Here is an 18,119-nt window from a genome sequence, read left to right on the forward strand (position 1 = left end):
TTTGGCAAAGGACATATTTTAAAAGCAGATCGTACAAAAGTTCGTAAAACTCATTCATACAAAACAAACAAGTTCACTGCATACAATATTAAAAATATCCTCGTCTCTCAGTTCTCATCTGAGTTTATTGCCATTAATCGGTCATGTCCATCAATGCTGTTGGTAGTAAATAAGAATGTCTTAGTTGAAAGCCTCTTAACGCTGAATACAGTCCCAGACACCGCTATTAGCTGAGCCATAAGGGGGCCAGTGCACGAAGGAACCAGCCAGTAAAGGCCACTGCAACTTGTCACCAGGGATAGGAAAAAACCCGAAGTCACCATTTATACCCAAACTGGGCCAAATTCCCAGTTCATGGGTACAGGTGTCTGCATGGACTGCAAAGATAACAAGCACCTCAGTGTGCCCTGCAACCTGAGACTGCCTGTGCCAGGCAGCAAAACCTCTGTGGGACCATCACTACCTCATGCCATGGCCCCTGAGACCCTGTGCAAGGACAGGGTCAAAGGACTGTGGCTGCAAAACCTCTGGAAGCTGCACCCGACAGCCAGCACCACTGAGGTCCCAACCACAAAATGACCACTGGAAGTACAAGGGCTGCATGGGCGATGCGACGGCTGTCACCAGTTCACTGGGAGCATCTCACGGGCATCCCTGGAAAGGACAGACCCTCCCCTCGCCTTGGCCAACACACCCACTTAATAGCAAGTACCAGCACAGTGGTCAGAAGACGGCGAGGGGTGGATGAGAAACCTGCCCTGCCTCCCCAAAGGCAAGAGGGAAGGCAGTGAGAAAGGATGCTGCCACACCACTGGCAAGCACCGTGCCTGGTGGGCAAGTGCCAGCTGGCTCCCAGCGCCTGCCAGACACACCATCGGCTGGGCCCAGGGCGGTCCCAGTGCCGCCATCTATATCTGGCTATCTCACAGGGCTGTTGGTCAGTCAATGTCTGGTGGTTATCCTAATTATTTACAGCAGGTATTAGAAAAGCAGCCCCCGCAAGGTCTCCGCTGCGCTCGGCCCTGTACAAACTTGCAGCAGGCAAACTCCACAGACGTGGCAACTCGCTGCAAAACAGCACACGGCAAACAGATCCAATGAACGCAAAGGGAGAGGGGAGAAGAAGGCAAAAAAGGAAAGAGGAACACCAGCATGTTTTGTGTAACAAGCTTTCAACATTCACCAGGTCCTAAAATGTACCCAGGGTTCCCATTTTGCATAACCAGTGCAAACAACCAGCACTTGTTGTCAGCAGCTTGGTCAACAAACTCAAGTATTAGATTGCCAAACTCAATGCGGAATAATATTGGGTAGCTTAGTAAGCAGGACTTAGAAGTTAACCTGTGTTACCTAACATTCCAAAAAACTCACAGAAATTTGCCCACATTGCTTTAGCTCGTAACGAATCCTTTTGCAAACAGCCTGCAAAACCAACCAGAAGGCACCGGCAGGTTTCATGATCTCGAGAAACTGAAGTTAAGACGGGATTTAAACTAGCAGGCAATTATCTGCCAGATGGAGAGCTCATCAGGCAGAGCACACATTGCTAAATTACACTGCGTCAATAAAAGGAGGCCAACATCAGAAATACACTCCGTGAGAAGGGAAACCGAGTCAACCGACAGGATAGTTCAACCCAGTCATTGCTGCCAAGAGACCTTTACCGTATGTGTCAGGACAATGTCGGCGAGTTGTAGCGTCAACGAGCACATTGCGGGAAAAGCTAAAGGATCCGAGCGACAAGCGGCAACACGTTGGTAATTACTAGCAAGTCTATCATCACAGCAAACTGCAGTGAGAAAGAGGATTAAACAGTAGGTGAAGATGGGTTGAACTCTGGATATTTAGCAGCGTAATTTAAGTCTGAGCCTGTGAATCCTTCCATAACTGACCCTTTAGCCCACCTGGGGGCCACTCCACATAAAAGCAAAATACATTTACAAATAGTTAAAGCCAGAAGACAAACAAATCGGCTCTGATGAACAGGAAAGTACTCCCTGGAAAGTCCTGGGGTTCTTGTTTATTTTACCTTTGAGTTCCCAGGTGGGAAGAGCTGAGTCCCTGGCTACAGTCAGAACTCACCCAGTCCTGACATGGCCTGAATGGTTCATGATCCAGCTTTTATTATGGCCTAAACAAAATCCAGCAGCTGAGGGTCAAAGTCAGACTGCCCACACCGCTGCTCAACTGAAGCAGAGGTGCCTGCATACATGAACGTGAGCCAGAAAGCCTCCTCTCCGGCACCCTGCAAGTGTGAGCATGACCCTGTAGCTTATGGCACTTACCTAAGAGATGGGAAACATGAGTCCCACAATGGCTTCTGTACCTTATTCGGCTCCTCTTTAATGCATAGCACAGTAAGAACTTTGAGATCAAGGGCTGGAGCCCAGCCCATCTCTCCCCTCTCTGAGTGTCCTGATCGCTATGCTGAGTGAAGTGCCCAAGCTGTGGCGGGATGATATTTCAAGAACTCACACTTTATAGGACACTTAACTGCCTAAAACAGGATACCGCTGCAGGGAACAGGCACCTAAAAGTGAGACTCTGTGGCATTTGATGGTTAGATATAAGTCCTCTACTGGACCTAAGCTGTGAAAAGTGCCAAATGCCTCTTCCTAGCCATGCTGAGCTGTGCCTGCAGTGTCTGGTGGCTGGCAATCACACACTGCTAAAACAAGCAATGCACTAGTGTGGGACAGCTTTTACATGATTTAAACTAAATTCAGACAGCTAAATAAATAGATGAATTTAAAAATAAAAATCACAGCTTGGATGTTAAAGGGTCTCCTTTAGAATCAGACTCAGCATGAACATCACTGCAAGCATACAAGTAAATGAGAGGCTGGGCTGGGCTGGTTCCTGGAAAGTCAGAAATTCAATCCAATAAACTCAATGACTTGCTAACATCAGTTTTGAATAGGGTCAAGGCTGATCTAGAGCTAGCGAAAGGAAAGAGCAAACCCAATCGATCCAGCAGCTCTTTGTACCCATGATGTGTGCTCTGGTAACATGGCAGCTACAGAGAATCACCTTGAGTACATTTCCTTCCAAACCTAACAGCCCGTTGGGATTTAATAGACTACTAGGTGCTGGCCATCACGTCTGTGAAACTCAAATCTGATAATATAGTCCCTGCTTTGCCCCCTTTGGTGGGGTCCAGATGCTTTTGCTTCTCCCTGAAACTGATTCTAGCCCACAGACTCCACAGCAGGCAGGAGATGCTGTGTTGACAATGGTTGTTAACGACAGCCTCTCCTTCTCCCTCCTTCAAAAAGCGCTGAAATATTTTGACCAGATGCATCATTTCCAAAAGTGCTGGAGACTTGATGGAATGTAGCATCTATCACGCGTTCGGCAATGGTGTTGAAAACAGATTACTTTCCTTTGTATTTGAGAAGCGTAACATGTCTATGTTTATTATGTGGTCCCCTGAGGATTTATTACAGGTTTACCGTTTCATTTATTTGCTTTTTTTGTGCTTGTCAAGTGTAAATACTGGAATAAATACGAAGGCGGTTACAGCTTAGCAGCGTTAACGACTTGTTGAAACAAAGTCCAAAAGTTTTCCTTTCTCTCCAGCAAATCCTACTTTTCTGTCCAATTGCCTTTTTTTTCAAGTGCAAAGATCATCTTTCTGAAGTATTTTAAAATTTTATTTCTTTGTTGAATGCCAAATCCCCATAAAAGCATACTTTCCCCTTTCATTCACTCAAACTCTTGACAATATTTGAAGTCTCTCCTGCCATTATTCATGGCAAAACATTTTCCTGTTTGCAAATTATAGCCTCCCCCATCCTTTCCATCTAGTCTGCTAAGCCTGTTACTACAGGTTGCTGTAACAGAAATAAGTACAATCATCGCTACAAAAGAAAACATACCCTTCTGTCCTGGCACACACATTCAGCGTGTTCACTGAACTTTAGCCATCGAACAAGGCAATTAGCCCAAATCAGTCATTTATGTTCCCTCTTTAATCAGTGGGGTGAGATGGGCACCTCCAGCCAGCAGCCCTCCTGCCTATCAACCAATCATGGCTGCGACCTACATGGCCACCTTTGAAAAGATACCTGATTTCTTGGGCAGATCATGGTAGGCGATACAAATCTGACCGTAAGAGCCAAGCTGTACCTTTGATTACGCTGTTTCAATCCAACAAAATCAACACATTGCAATTAAATCTCAACCGAAGCATATACACCCGGGTCTTACAAAAAAAGGTGTTAGGCAAATCCTCGCCGAACAAACAAGAGATCGCTCAATGGCACATTTCAAAATTTTCCATGAAGATTACATCCTGCCCCTTTTGGAAACTTGTGTTACTTCTACAAATAGTTCAGTGTTTTTCAACACTGGAAAAAGAGCTGCAGTGGGGGGAAAAATAATAAAACTGTCACTTGTCACACTTTGAAACACAAAGTGGCAAAACTGAATTTAATCAGGTCTCAGATGTTCTTTCTTTCAAGTGGACAAACAAGGTTTTAATGAACTGAGCCCCTCATCAAGTTGTTCTGTATTCTGGTTTATGCAATCTTTTGGCCAAATAGTCTTAAAAAAAGGAGCAGACAACAAAAAAGCCTATCGTTCATAGACGACAGCACTGCCGTACTTGTTGCTTAAATGGCAAAGTCGATGTCAGAGTACCTGGAGTACTATTTTCCTTAAAAAACATCATAATTCCCACAGAAACCAGGACAGAAAGACTGTAACATGGAAGATTGCCAATTAGATCTGATCTGAGTATCTTCAGCTCTTCTAACCTTCCTACATTTCCTAGAGATTCTCCGTAGATATTTTTGGAAATACAAGTCAGTATGCCAAAGGAAGCCAAGAGAGACAGTTCCCCAAATCCTGCAAATTAGGCAATACTGAGGTAAGCAGGTAAGTTGTGTTGTTATCTCAAGTGCTCAAACATAGCAAGTCTGTCCTCACCAACCGGCTCTCAAAATCCTTGAGGGCTTATAAAAGAGAGGGAGAAGGGATGGAAAGCGTAGATCTTGTGTCTGACATTTGATCCTCCCCTTACCCATCTTCCATGCATGAGTGTTACAGGTAGAGTTGCCTGCACTGCTAAATATTGAAAAGGTATTTGTAGCACGTAGGTTTAGAAGAGGTTTCTGCTTCACGTTTGCTTGTTTCCTGCACAGAAAGTAATTCTGCTTCCGACTTTTAGAGCGGTCACGTTCCCACAATCTTTGTATCAGTCTCACCTGACCCACAAGGGAATCGAGGGGCCCAAGCCGAAGCCATGCTACGGTGCAGTCATTGCTGTCTGTACGCGAAATAACCAGCTGAACGCCAGCTCAGCTATGCCAATGTACGCAGCAGCTACACATCTGGCTGAACTGTAAACACCGTCATAGGTGTTGCGTGCGGTCACATGCCCCTGAACCCATGAACCCTGAGCGCTCAGCCAGCCAAAATGACGGAGACAACCTATCAGCTGCAGGGGTGGCTGGCAGACCTGCAGCACACTCCAAGGAGGAGGCAGGAGACCACGGATGCGTCTCCCTAACCCTTCCTTGAAGACGCTGGGAGACACCAGGGCCACGCTCTGACCAGACTGGCGGAAATCCATCCAAGCGTCAGCTAAGGGTCCCACCAGTAAGAACCCTACCAGAAGAGTGGTGAGCACGCTACCTACCTTCACCTAACGTCATAATTTAAAACACAGCATTACTTTCCTCAGTCATGGCAGGTCTGAGAACATCCATTCAGCTCAAAGATGGGAGTCAACAACGAAAGGGAGTTTCAAGATATTAAGTATATACACTGAAGGAAAATGGACCATTCAATGAGCAAATGTAAAGTTACACACTTTATCAGCAGCCAGCCACTTCCTCAGGTAGCACTTGGGACGCTGGAGATAATGAAGTACAAAACCCCACTGCTTCACATCACCTACTTTCCCCATCACTAATTCTACTGCAGGTTTACTATCATCCTAACATGCAAACCTAGAAAACTGTTCCTATATTCCAAACAAAGGATTCTTTTGTCAACGATTCGATATTTATTCTGTATTTGGCAGTTTGCAGCAGGCTCCACAACCACAGCCTAAACCAATTCTGAACTGCAAGGAAATATGTGACCAGAACGACAGAACAAAAGACAGTTCTTCCCAACCCACGAGTGCAAGTCAGAAGTAAGAGCACTTTAGTGACTTCTAAGAGGGAAGCAAATCACAACAAAGGAATACACTAAGGAAACCAATTCATTAATACACCCTGAAGCTTAAAAAGTAATCAAAAAATACAAAACAATTACCAATCCAATTTAAAAATGGTTATTACAATTATCTCTCCATTTGCAAATAATTTGAAAATAGGGGAAAAAAGTTTTCCAGGCAATCCCACCATCATACTTCTCTAAATTTAATTTCTATCCCTTGGGATTTGAGTTTCAAGCCTAGCAGATCTTTCTCCCTCTCACATCTTCATTCTCATTCTCCTTATACCTTTTCCTAGTTATCTTAAAGTCTTCCTCTTTCCCACAAATCACTGAGAAAAGCATCAACATTTAGGCAATAAAAAAATAAAATAAAATTATCGGTATACTGATAATTGCACAAAACCAGCCAAAAACCCCTGCAACCTCAATAAGCCATTTCTCATACCCTCTCAAGGCAACCCAATAGCTTGTACAGAAATCTTAACAAGAAGATGCTGCAAATAGAAACACACCCTTGGGTTTTTAAACAACATTGCTGAGTTTGGGTTTATGTAGGGCTTTGATATATACTTTTTTTTCCCCCCAGGAACCAGTTGTGACCAGACACAAGTATTTATGGTTCAAAGTTTCACTTTGTGAGATGAGGTTAAGAAGCGCCATCTGTGTATGCTTCAACCACCAAGACATACTAAGTTAGAGATACCTTGTTAAACTGTGTAACAAAACCCAGGAATATACAGCCTGTACTGCACAAAGACAGAAACAGGGAGAAACAAACATTTTTAGTGACAGCTATGTTGCACAGTAGCATTTTCTGAAAGAAGTTGACTGACAAAATAGCTTTTATCTGAGATAAAACATCTTATTTACTTTCTAAAGTGTGCTGTGGTAAACATTTCTTTTTTCATTACTGGGGATAACCATTTTAGCAAAGAAATTGCCTATTTACAGTTGCTTGAGCTTTAGATAACTCCCCATTTTATTTATTTCCATGCAGAAGATAGCTTTTATCTCAGTGAAAAGTTATTTTGTCAGTCAGCCTTCCACTAAATATTTTCCTCTCGTAGCCATAGACGTTTTCCTGTCTTTTGAAACAAAAATACACCACTCCTATGAAATCCAGGGATGAAGTGGAAGGAAGCACATACAAAAGCAACAAGGCAGCCACAGTTTTTTATCGCCTGGAACAGATCATGCAGCTGAAGAGGGAAAGTCAAATTCCTGCAGGCTGGAGAGAGAGACATCTAAAACACATCTCAGCTATAGAATAGAATAGAATATAGAACCTATATGGACACAATAAAGGATTTAGGTAGCCACAGCAGACCCAGGAGCTACCCTAACTTTAAAATGATGGGCACTACTGTTGCTTTGCTATTTTAGGAAAATAAACATAAGTGTTCAAAACCACCATTAATAACCATTATGGGTCATCCCTCACTTCAGCTCCACTTACTACACCAAGTAACAACCCGGGCTGCAATCTCATAGTTCGCAGTATCATGCCATCTTTCTAAACGAGGTCCCTCATCGTTGCCTCCCTGGTCTTTGCAGCCTTCGAGCTGCTGCTTTCTCTCCCCTTAGTGCAGGATGCAGGCGCCAACTGCAAATGCCGAAGTCCCCGGGAGCAGGAGCGTGCAAAAGCCCCCACACGACACACCTCCTCCCACCCAGAGAGGAGGCGAGAGAAGCCTCTGCCCACTCGTTTCCATCATCTCCTGATTGTACAACCCGCAAGGGATCCCACCGCAGCCGCATGTAGGAATGTGCTTCCCTGGGGGGGCCCACGGAGAGCAGTTTGGGTGCTAATTGCTCCGTGCTGACCCTGAAAGCAAGTCCTCGCAGGCAGGCAGAAGCATCATCCCTAAAAGATCCGGCTGCCCTGCGAATCTGCCCCCCAAAACTCACAAGGCCCCAGCAGCCCCATCCGTCCTGCTCCCCAAAGGCGGGGGCAGGAGGCCAGGGCGGCGCTACCGAGGCGCCCGGCCCGCATCCTGAGCCGCCGCCCTGCGCTCGCCCTCTGCGCCCAAAGGTGCCCCTGCGCTTACAGAGACACCTCTTCCCTCGAGATTCTTTTTCCCCTTTAATCTCAAATCTTCTTCACACACACAGATAACCCCCAATGCCTTGATCTCAGCACAGCTGTGGCCTTACCTTTTTATCAGAAGGGCTAAACCAAAGTATTGCATCATTGTTACATTTGTATGGAGAAGGCACAGAGCTGGAGATCCAGGATCATTAGCATAATGACTTTTAAATTACAATAATAATGAAGATCCTTTAACAAGCCTTGAGTAAAAATCCCAAGTTTATTGCAGCACAAACGAGCTCTACCTTAATTTGTATTTGTTGATAGTCAATAACCTCACTAAATGCCACTGGAGATTAAAAGCCAAAGAAATGTAAAAGGCAATACTTGAGCTCGCATGCCCTTCGAAATGCTTGGGTGTCTATCCCTCACTGCGGAAACCAGCTCTCCTGAGGAGCACTACCTTCCCAAAATTGGATGTTATACCATGATATTTTACATTTACCTGGAGCACTCGAAAGGTGTAGCATACAGTCCGGTTGGGTTTTGGCTGCACTGGTGAATTAGGCTGGGTTCCTAGAGGAGTTTGCGCACACATCTATTGTATCCCAGCGAGCTGTCGCTGATGATAAGTGGGACTACTTGTGGCAGCCAAGCAGGTGCCAGCAGCGTTTGCAATGTGATACCCAGGCAAACTTGTGCAACATTTGTGCAAAGTTAAGGCTAGCACCAGCCTCGCCCCCCAGCACCAGCGGGGACTGCGGTATAATGTTTAACATGGGCGAATGCAATGCGACTTGAGCAATGTTTAACCCCTTTTTTGACCAGATAAATCCCAATTTGATGTTATCGTGAACATCACTGTGGACAAAAACTAACTTTTTAATGATGCTGTCAATTTAAGCCATGTATTTATTAATAAAACTAAGAAATCACAGACTGATTGACTCTTGACCACCTGTTTCAGAAGCCCAGAGTAAAATCCTGCCCCCCAGCAAAGCAAGGGCAGGATTTCAGCAGGGTCCAGACTTCACCCCACTTGTTCAAACAACATAAATCTAATGACCGTATGTGCAGGCATGGGAACATAAAGTCAAGCTCTGCTTTTCTGTAGGGAAGCCTTGAAGATACAATGGGAAAAGGAGAATGTGTCTTTTTAAGGGACCCCTTGGGGCACCCCTGGAGCACATCTGGATTAGTTTCATTCAAAAGGGGTCCAGTTTGTTCACTCAGATGGCTCCGTGCAACAGGCACGGGCAGAAGGGCACACAGAGAGATTCACTTCAAAAGAGATTGACTTCAAAAGCTCCCTCCCAATCCAAAGCAAAATGCTAATATCCACACCACCCACATTCTCTCCTCCTCGGCTTGGGTCGGTTCCTGACCAGCTGCGGGGGCACAGCTGAGCAGGTACCGTGGCACCAGGGCGAAGGCAGAGCCACAAACGCGCCGAGCCTGCCCAGGGCTGCCCACCACCCCACGTAGCTTCTGACCTGACGATGTTTACACTGTTAGGGTAAGTTTCAAATGCCAAGTGGGTTGTTCTCAGGTTTCATGAAATCTATTATCTTCGTTTGCTTGGTTTTCATGATTCTGAAGGTTTTGTTTATATGCAGAAGGCCAAAATTACCGTGCCTATTTGAATAATCCCCAAATCAAATGAAAAAATGCCGGTTTTAGCCAAATATCAAAGTCTCAAACTAATTTCATTGGGTAGCACAGCTCCTCACTAGCATCACACACACTCACATGCCTCCACAGCACAACACATCGCTAGGTGGAAATAAGGTTTTTATAGCAGCAGTGTTACTTCCGATGCGTGTATAGATCAAATTCCCCAAGTTCATAAAAAGCTCCAGTCCTTCCCTGACCTGAAGAGCAGCTGTGAGTAGGGCAGGACTTTGTGTTTGTCTGGGTTGAGAAGTTAATGTCTACTCCATAGACACGTTTTTCAGTTAACTGGCAGGTCATTTTAGCAGATGATTTGCAGGTATTTTGCAACATGCAGAGATAACCCTGTGGAGTACATCTGTCTGAGCTGCTTCTCCGTCTTTTTTTTAAAGACTGCATCAGATAAACCAGAGAAAGCAGGCAGGTGAAACTTTCCTGGACACAATCACACACTGCCAACCTCTGCCCTTTCAATTTCCAAACAGCAAACTTCTCCAAATTAACGTCAAATGGAGTTCAGTGCTCGTCAAAATTATTTTAAAATCCTACCCATAAAAAGCTTTAATCTTTCAAATCTCTCAAGACATGCAGCGGACAGCCAGTTTTGATCAACATCACAGCAGAGTTTCAAAGTTCACACCTTCACCAAACATGAAAACGATGCTGGAATGATCAAGCTCCTGTTACTTAAGAAAACAGAGGTCTCCATTTCTACCCGAGATTTCATCCACTGAAACTGCGTAAATCATTAGATTGAGAAAGGAACATTTCATGTCATCTACTTTTCTGTTCTGAACACTCTCCTCATCTGGTCTAACGAAATGTCTTTTCCAAGCTGCTTGCTCCAAGTTGAGTTCTTATCTTCTGCTACTAGATAAAGAGCTACTGCTTCAGACATACAATGACCACGCAATCACCTGCACCTTAATCCAAATGTTTTTCTTTAAGGTCACAAGCCAACTGTCTGTTTTTTCTGCAAGTCCTCACAGGACATGGAAACGGCTTTATGAGCTACCTTACCACATTAGCTGCCCCCCAGCATTTTGGAAGAAACAGGAGTGGCTTGTCAGATGATACACAGCAGTAAATTCAATCAGTTCAGTTAATATTACTTTCATTTTCCTGAAGCAAAAAGGACCTCAAGCCTGCAAACACAAGGGAGAGCACGGCTCGCTCCCCCGAGGCCCCGCTGCACGCCATGACTACTTACAGTAAAACAAGCACTGCCAGGATTATGCCACAGTTTGATTATTATTTTTTTAATACAATCATCCAAACCGAAGCATCTCCCAAAGAGTCATTTTATGTACCTAGGACTTTCAGCTGTTTTTTGCAGAAAGAATACAAATATTAGCTTTAGGCTGTAGAGAGAGGCGGCGAGGAATGTATCTGGTTAAACCTCTGAAAGTCAACAGAAGTATGGGATCAGGTCCACAGTAAACTTTATAGAGTGGCACCTGCAGAGGAAATTACTCATTGCATGATTGATGCCACAATTAGAGGCATAAAAAGTAATTCCATGATAAACAAGCAACTGAGCAGAAAAAGAGTAATATCCTAAAAGCATATATGTGCTCATGTAGCAATATATACTGGACGATATTGAACAGTCTTCACACACAGAGAGACACAAATTCTCTGAGGAAGTTAATGGTACAGTACCCCTCCCTCTCCTCTCCTCTCCCTCCCCCCAACAGCGCTGACTTTGGGGCTGTATTTGGCCAGTATCTGCCCCTAGCTCTACTAAAGCAACTCCAAGTGCAATTAGCAGTGTTACACAGCTATTACACAGCCATAACTCGTTGCTTTCAGCGTCGCCATTTCCCACAGGAACACAGGCCAGCAATGCAAACCAGCGCAGCTGCGCCAGTGTCACATCCACCCCGGCCACACCAGCGGGGAACTGGGGTCCTCCTCTGAGGTCTAAGGATCTAGCAGCCAAACCTCCCGGTATGCAGAAGGAAATAAACATGTTCTGTTGCTAAAAAGCAGAGATACCAAATCTCAACTTTTCTTTTTTTTTAAGAGGAAAAAAAAGAGGGAGGGAAGATGGCATTACAGGTACATGTGCATTCCCTACATCTTTGCAAGTTACATCGTTTATTACCTTTATGCAACCACATCAGAAAAGCTTCAGCCAAGGTACCACCTCAACTGAGGGAGGATATACCCTTCCACGCACACTCATATTTATTTACCCTTGTGATCCACGTTTACTAAACAACTTCAACGCACCACTTCAATCCACAGCACATGGGCTTGATACATTTTTGTGGTTCCTCTCCAAAAACTTCACAGATAAATTGCTGCCTCAGGAAACCGAAAGCTGCGCACTAAACTGCAAGTGGGTTATTTCTGCCCATGTCCCCATTCTGGTCTGACAAGCAGAATTATGTGCTTTATGAGCCCCGAATGCTTGCTTACCTGAGACCGACACTTTCATGAGGGCTTCCAGGGGTCTGTTGTTGTCCAGATCGCGACTGAGTTTGAGTTCCCCAGTGGCAGAGTCCAAAAGGAGCAAGTTTAATTCATTGCCTTGCACAAAGGTGTAGGCCAGGCTGTCAGACACATCGGGATCGTGAGCTGGGATCTTGCCAATCACGCCGGAGGGGAAGCTGTTGGACTTGTTGGTCACATAGTTGTTGAAGAGGATCTGGAAGTCCTGCAGCACGGGCGGGTTATCGTTCTGATCCAGGAGACGGATGTGCACTGTTGCCCGGCTCACAAGAGGGGCAGAAGTGGCCTGCACCACGATCACATACTCTGTCCGGCTCTCATAATCCAGGTCCATCAGGGCTGTGAGGTCTCCATTGAGCAAGTCTAGCTGGAAGACCTCAGGGATGTTCCCCTCTACGATCTGGTACATGATCTGTGCGTTGGTCCCCTCGTCGGGGTCAGCTGCGCTGATCCGTGCCACAATAGAGCCCACGGGGCTGTTCTCCTCCACAAAGATGTCAAATTCATCCTTCTCAAAGACAGGGGGATTGTCGTTGATGTCCAGCACAGTCACCTGGATGTCCACAGAGGCTTTCAGCGGTGGGCTGCCCCTGTCCACAGCAAAGGCCCGCAGGCTGTAGACAGCCACGTTCTCACGGTCCAGCTTGCGCAGTGTGCGTATCACTCCAGAAGTGGGTTCGATGTAGAAGTCTCCATCTCCATCATCACCGCCTTGGAACGTGTAGAGGAGACGGCCATTGAGGCCTGAGTCGCGGTCAGTGGCAGACAGCTGCAGGACGCTGGTGGAGAGTGGCACATCCTCGAAAACCGAGCCCTGGTAGCGGTCGCGCAGGAAGTGGGGCGCGTTGTCATTAGCATCCAGGATGAGGATCTCGACGTAGGTGGTATCTGATTTCTGGGGGATGCCATTGTCGTGGGCAGTAATGGCCAATGTGTAGGAAGCCTGGTCCTCATAGTCCAGCTCCATCAGGGTGGTGATGGTGCCTGTGTCAGGGTCGATGCGGAACTGGGGGATGTTATCGTCCAAAATGTAAGTGATTCTCGCATTCTCCCCCGTGTCTTCATCGGTGGCACTGATGGTGACAATAGAGGTGCCGATGGGCTTGTCCTCGCTGACACTCACTGTGTAGTGGGAGCTCTGGAAGACCGGGCGGTGCGTGTTGGCATCCGTGACGTTGATGAAGACCTGGACGGTGTCGAAGCGAGTGCCGTCAGAAGCAGTGACGGTGAGCACATACTGCCTTTCCTGCTTGTAATCCAGGGGCAAGGCCAGCGTGATCAGCCCCCCTCCGCTCTGACTGGTGATGGCAAAACGGTTCCTGGTGTTGCCACTGGTGATCTGGTAAGTCACAACGCTGTTAACGTCCCTGTCCACTGCTGTCAGGGTCAGGACACTGCTGCCCACGGCCGCGTCCTCGTTCAGTCTGAGGTGATACACCTTCTCTGTGAAGGTGGGGTTGTTGTCGTTCACATCCAGGACAGTGATGGATACACTGGCTGAGGAGGTCATGACTGGCACGCCATGGTCCCTGGCTTCCACCCCAAAGTGATAGTTCTCCACAGTCTCTCGGTCCAGCTCGGCAGCCACTGTGATCCACCCCGTGCTGTTGTTGATCTGAAAAGGGAACCCAGAGTCACCTGCTACAGGGGCACTTCCAGCGGAGGGTGCCATCTCTATGAGTTTGTACTCCAGGCGGGCATTCTCCCCGGAGTCAGCATCCACGGCCTGGATGTGCAGCACCGAGTAGCCCAGAGGAACGTTTTCCAGCACCGTGGCTTGGAAGGGAGTGCTCACAAAGATGGGGGCATTGTCATTCACGTCCACAACCTGCACCGACACCATGCCACTGGAGTTGATCAAGGGAGGCCTGCCCCCATCCTGAGCTTTGATCCGGAGCGTGTACTCCCGAATAGTCTCATAATCCAGAGGGTTGATCAAGTCGATGGCTCCAGAAAAAGAGTGGATGTAGAACTGGCCTTTCAGGTTGCCGCTCACGATGCTGTAGTGCACCTGAGCATTGCTGCCCCGGTCCCGATCCGTGGCCTGCACCTGCAGTATCTGGCTGTTCACTGGGGCATCCTCTGGCACCTGGACCAGGTAGCGTTTCTCGCTGAACTGAGGGTAGTTATCGTTCTCATCCTCGACAGTGATGTGCACCATAGCCGTGGCGCTGCGTGGTCCTGGATCCTTGCCCTGGTCATTGGCTTCCACCACCAGGTGGTACTCGGAGACCTCCTCGCGGTCCACCGGGGCTCGGGTCCTCACAACCCCAGAGCGTGGGTCAATCTCAAAGACGCCGTCACCAGCTCCTGGCTCCAGCAGACGGTAAAGCATGTTGGCATTGGCTGGGGCATCGCCGTCGGTGGCGCGGATGGTCAGCACCTCGTAACCCACCTCCAGGTTCTCCCGGATGCTCTCCCGGTACTCGGGCTGCTCAAACACTGGCTCGTGGTCATTGGTGTCGCTGACAGTCACGGTCAGATAGGTGGTGGCCGAGCGGCGGCGCGGGGAGCCGTGGTCGGAGGCGGTCACCTTCAGCACGTGGGTGTCCTTCGTCTCCCGGTCGAGGCTGCGGGCGGTGACCACGCTGCCCGTCTCGGCGTCGATGGAGAAGTAGTCGTTGGAGCGCTCGTCGAAGAGTGCCTCCATGGAGTACACCAGCCGGCCGGCTTCCCCCTCGTCAGGGTCCTGTGCCCGCAGCACGATGACCGCCGTGCCAGCCGGCTCGTTCTCAGGGATGGAGACCTGGTAGCTGGGCAGCTGGAACTGCGGGGGGCTGTTGAGGCTCCGCGCCCGCCGCACTCCTCGCCGCCCGCCGCCCTCCTCCCTCGGCGGCGGGGCGCAGCCGGCGGCGGCTCCGCGGGGCTCGGCGGCCGCCCGCCGCCGGGCGCGCCGCGGGCAGGGCCCGCCGCCGCCGCGGAGCCCGCGGGGCTCGGCGGGCGGAGCGCGGCGCAGCGCGGGGCCCGCCGCCCTCAGACGCCCGGCGGGCGGCAGCGACGGCAACTCGGCGGCGGCGCGGCGCCCCGCTGCCCCCGGGGGCAGGTGGAGGAGCGGGGCGGCGCGGGGCGGCCGTAGCTCCCCGCCGCCCGCCGGCGCCAGGGCGCAGAGCAGCGCGGCCCAGGACACGCAGGCGGCGGCGGACAGCCGCAGCATCTCCGGGGCTCAGCGGGCAGCGATGCCGGGCAGAGGGCTGCCGCACAATCCATCCACCCGCCGGGCTGCCCGCCCGCCCTCATCCATCAGCCGCCGGCTCGGCCCCCCCTGCCGCCCTCGCCGCCCGGGCTCCGCCGGCCCAGAGCCCCGCGCCCCGTCGCCGTCCCCGGGCAGCGGGCTGGAGAGCTCCAACTTTTCCACCTTAAACTTTGAAGTGAGTTCAAAATGGCTCCTCTCCTCCTCCTCCTCCTCCTCCTCCTCCCTCTGCCGCTCCCGGGAGGGTGATTAGCATAAACCTGCTGCTCGTCTCCTTCGCCAAAAAAAAAGGAAAATTAAATACCGAAGTCCCCCCCACGGCGGGGCCGACCCAGGGGCGGCGCGGTCGCGCGTGGCTGCGCGACGCAGCGGAGCCGTCCCGTCCCGTCCCGTTCCTGCCGCCCCGCTCCGCTCTGCTCCGCTCGGTTCCGCAGCGGCGCAGGCTGCGCGGAGCGCGGCGGGCGCTGCCTGGGGCGGGGTTTCCTGCCGGCCCCGCCCGGCCCCTCCCGGGCGGCGGCGGCGGCGGGGGCCGGGCCGGGTCCGGCCCCGCGGGGCTCCCGCCCCGCCGCCCGGCGCCTCTCGGCGGACGGCCCCGGCCCCGCGCCCCGGCAGCCGGGGGAGCTGCCCGTCCCAGCGGGGGGCTGCGCGGCGTGGAGGCTGCGCGGGCGGCGGGCGGAGCAGGTACCGCGGCTGCAGCCCCGCTACCCCCGCCAGAAACGAAGCTCCGGGGGCGGGGGTGCAGCGGGACGGCGCTGTGCTGTGGATCTTGGCCGCTTCCCCGCGTAGGAGCCACCTGTCGTCTCGGGTCCGTCGTCCAGAACAAAGTTTAAGTGTTGTGTTTTTTTTTTTTTAATTCTCCCTATGGAGGGAAAAAACCCGTAAAACTACTTTTCAGGGCAAAATCAGCATCATCTGCCTGACTTAGGGGCTGCCGAGTACCCCGGCGGTAGGCTTTGCTGACATGGTCACGCTTTGCTCTGAACTGTGCAAAACAGCAGGTAGGAGGATCTGGAGCCTTGAATTGAAGATTTCTTCGGGGCAATTGCAGATAATTGTATACAAGATGCGAACTTAAGTAGTTTGTGGGAAGAAGCAAAGCCAAACCCCGCATGTAAATGTTGCACTGGCGATTATAATGTCAATTCTATGAATTTATGCTAAACACTCTCTATCCGTTTACTTTTACTTTTTTCTTCCTGATGAAGCGGTGCGCTCGGGCTGAGTCTTCATCCCTGCGGCTGCAGTGTCCTCTTGCGGGTACGGCGGGAAGGACGCGGGCAGCGCACCCCGCGCTGCCGGCCCCGCCGCCGCCCGGTGCGAGGGGCGCGGGAGCAGCCTCCCTGCGAAAGCAGGCGTGGGTTACCTGCCGCCGGTGCGCCCCGTGCCAGCCGTGGCAGACACCCACGCTAATCTGCAGAGATCTTGCGTGGAAGAGCTTCACGTAGGACGAAGACCGGGATGGCGAGCAGTGAGCCGCCAAAGGTTGCCGACTGGGGTTCTGCAAAACGCTGTGCCTTGTAGGAGCTGGAAGGCAACTTGTAGAGCAATCTGTTACTGTCAGTTCAGGCTCTTCAGCCTGAAGAAGACCGTGAAAAAACGAGATTCTTTCAACTGCTTTCATCTCCAGAACTGCATTATTGCGAGGTAAAAAAAAAAAACACCTGGATTATTGCCAATATGTCTGTCAGGGCAAAAAAAGCTTTCTAAATTGCAATTTTGGAAGATGTCTAACTGATTCAGCTTTACTCGATTAATTTTGGGGTTTTTTAAAATGGAATTTAGAAGCTTAGTTGGCTTTTCAGATCCTCCGATGACAATGATAGTTCATGAAAAGGAAGAGGAAAGAACTAGGTTAAAAAAAATTAAACATAACCTCCCCTTTATTAAGTTTGAGTGGATGTAGTGATCTGGTTTATACTCCAAAAATCAAGAAACTCCGGCAGTAGTTGGTTTAAATCATGTCAATATTAACTTGGGAAAACCATAGTTTAAATCCATATTTTTCTTTCTACATTTTCTCTACCTCTCTCTACATTTTCTTGCTGCAATGCTTAATGCCCATGTTTTGAAAAATAAGCTTTTGTTACAAAATAATCCTTCTCTACGGCTTTTTAAAAGTGAGATCCAACTACATGTTTTCAGAATTTTTATTAGGTAAAATAGATTGCAAGAAAAGACCATTTAAACTTTTTCCTTTCCATTTTACTACAAGAGGCAACATCCGCAACATCCCTTCTGGAAAGGGAAGATACTGTAAAGGCATATGTATGAAATCAATTATGTGTATAATTACACAAAATCCTCCATCCTATTCCTGTTTGTATGACTTGCCCTCTATTTTCAGTCAATTTTGTCTTGTTTATCTGACGTATTTCACTGTTTTCTCATTAATTGTATAGTCCCTATTGTTCCTTTCATGCATTACACCACTTGTCATACAATTTTACTATAAAAATAGATTTCAAATGCAAAATGGTGAATATAGTATTGAAGGCCAACTTGTTGTCCTAGTGAAAGGCGTAGGTTATTTAACACGTTGGCAACCCAAATCACTTTTCAGACACAGGCAGTCATGGGATATCTCACGTCTATTCCCATATCGCT

The 18,119-nt window shown here is 49.0% G+C and overlaps 1 protein-coding gene across 1 annotated transcript in view; it reads right to left on the minus strand.

The window, feature by feature from the left end:
- The window catches only part of CELSR1 (cadherin EGF LAG seven-pass G-type receptor 1), a 171,719-nt gene extending 156,240 nt beyond the window's left edge, over positions 1 to 15,479 (minus strand). The window contains exon 1 of the mRNA XM_075145964.1: positions 12,293 to 15,479. Within this exon, the coding sequence (XP_075002065.1) occupies positions 12,293 to 15,479 (3,187 nt within the window). The remainder of the gene's footprint in view (positions 1 to 12,292) is intronic.
- Positions 15,480 to 18,119: the final 2,640 nt, after the last annotated feature.

The sequence above is a fragment of the Calonectris borealis genome, chromosome 1 (assembly GCF_964195595.1).
Source record: "Calonectris borealis chromosome 1, bCalBor7.hap1.2, whole genome shotgun sequence".
Classification (NCBI taxonomy): domain Eukaryota; kingdom Metazoa; phylum Chordata; class Aves; order Procellariiformes; family Procellariidae; genus Calonectris; species Calonectris borealis.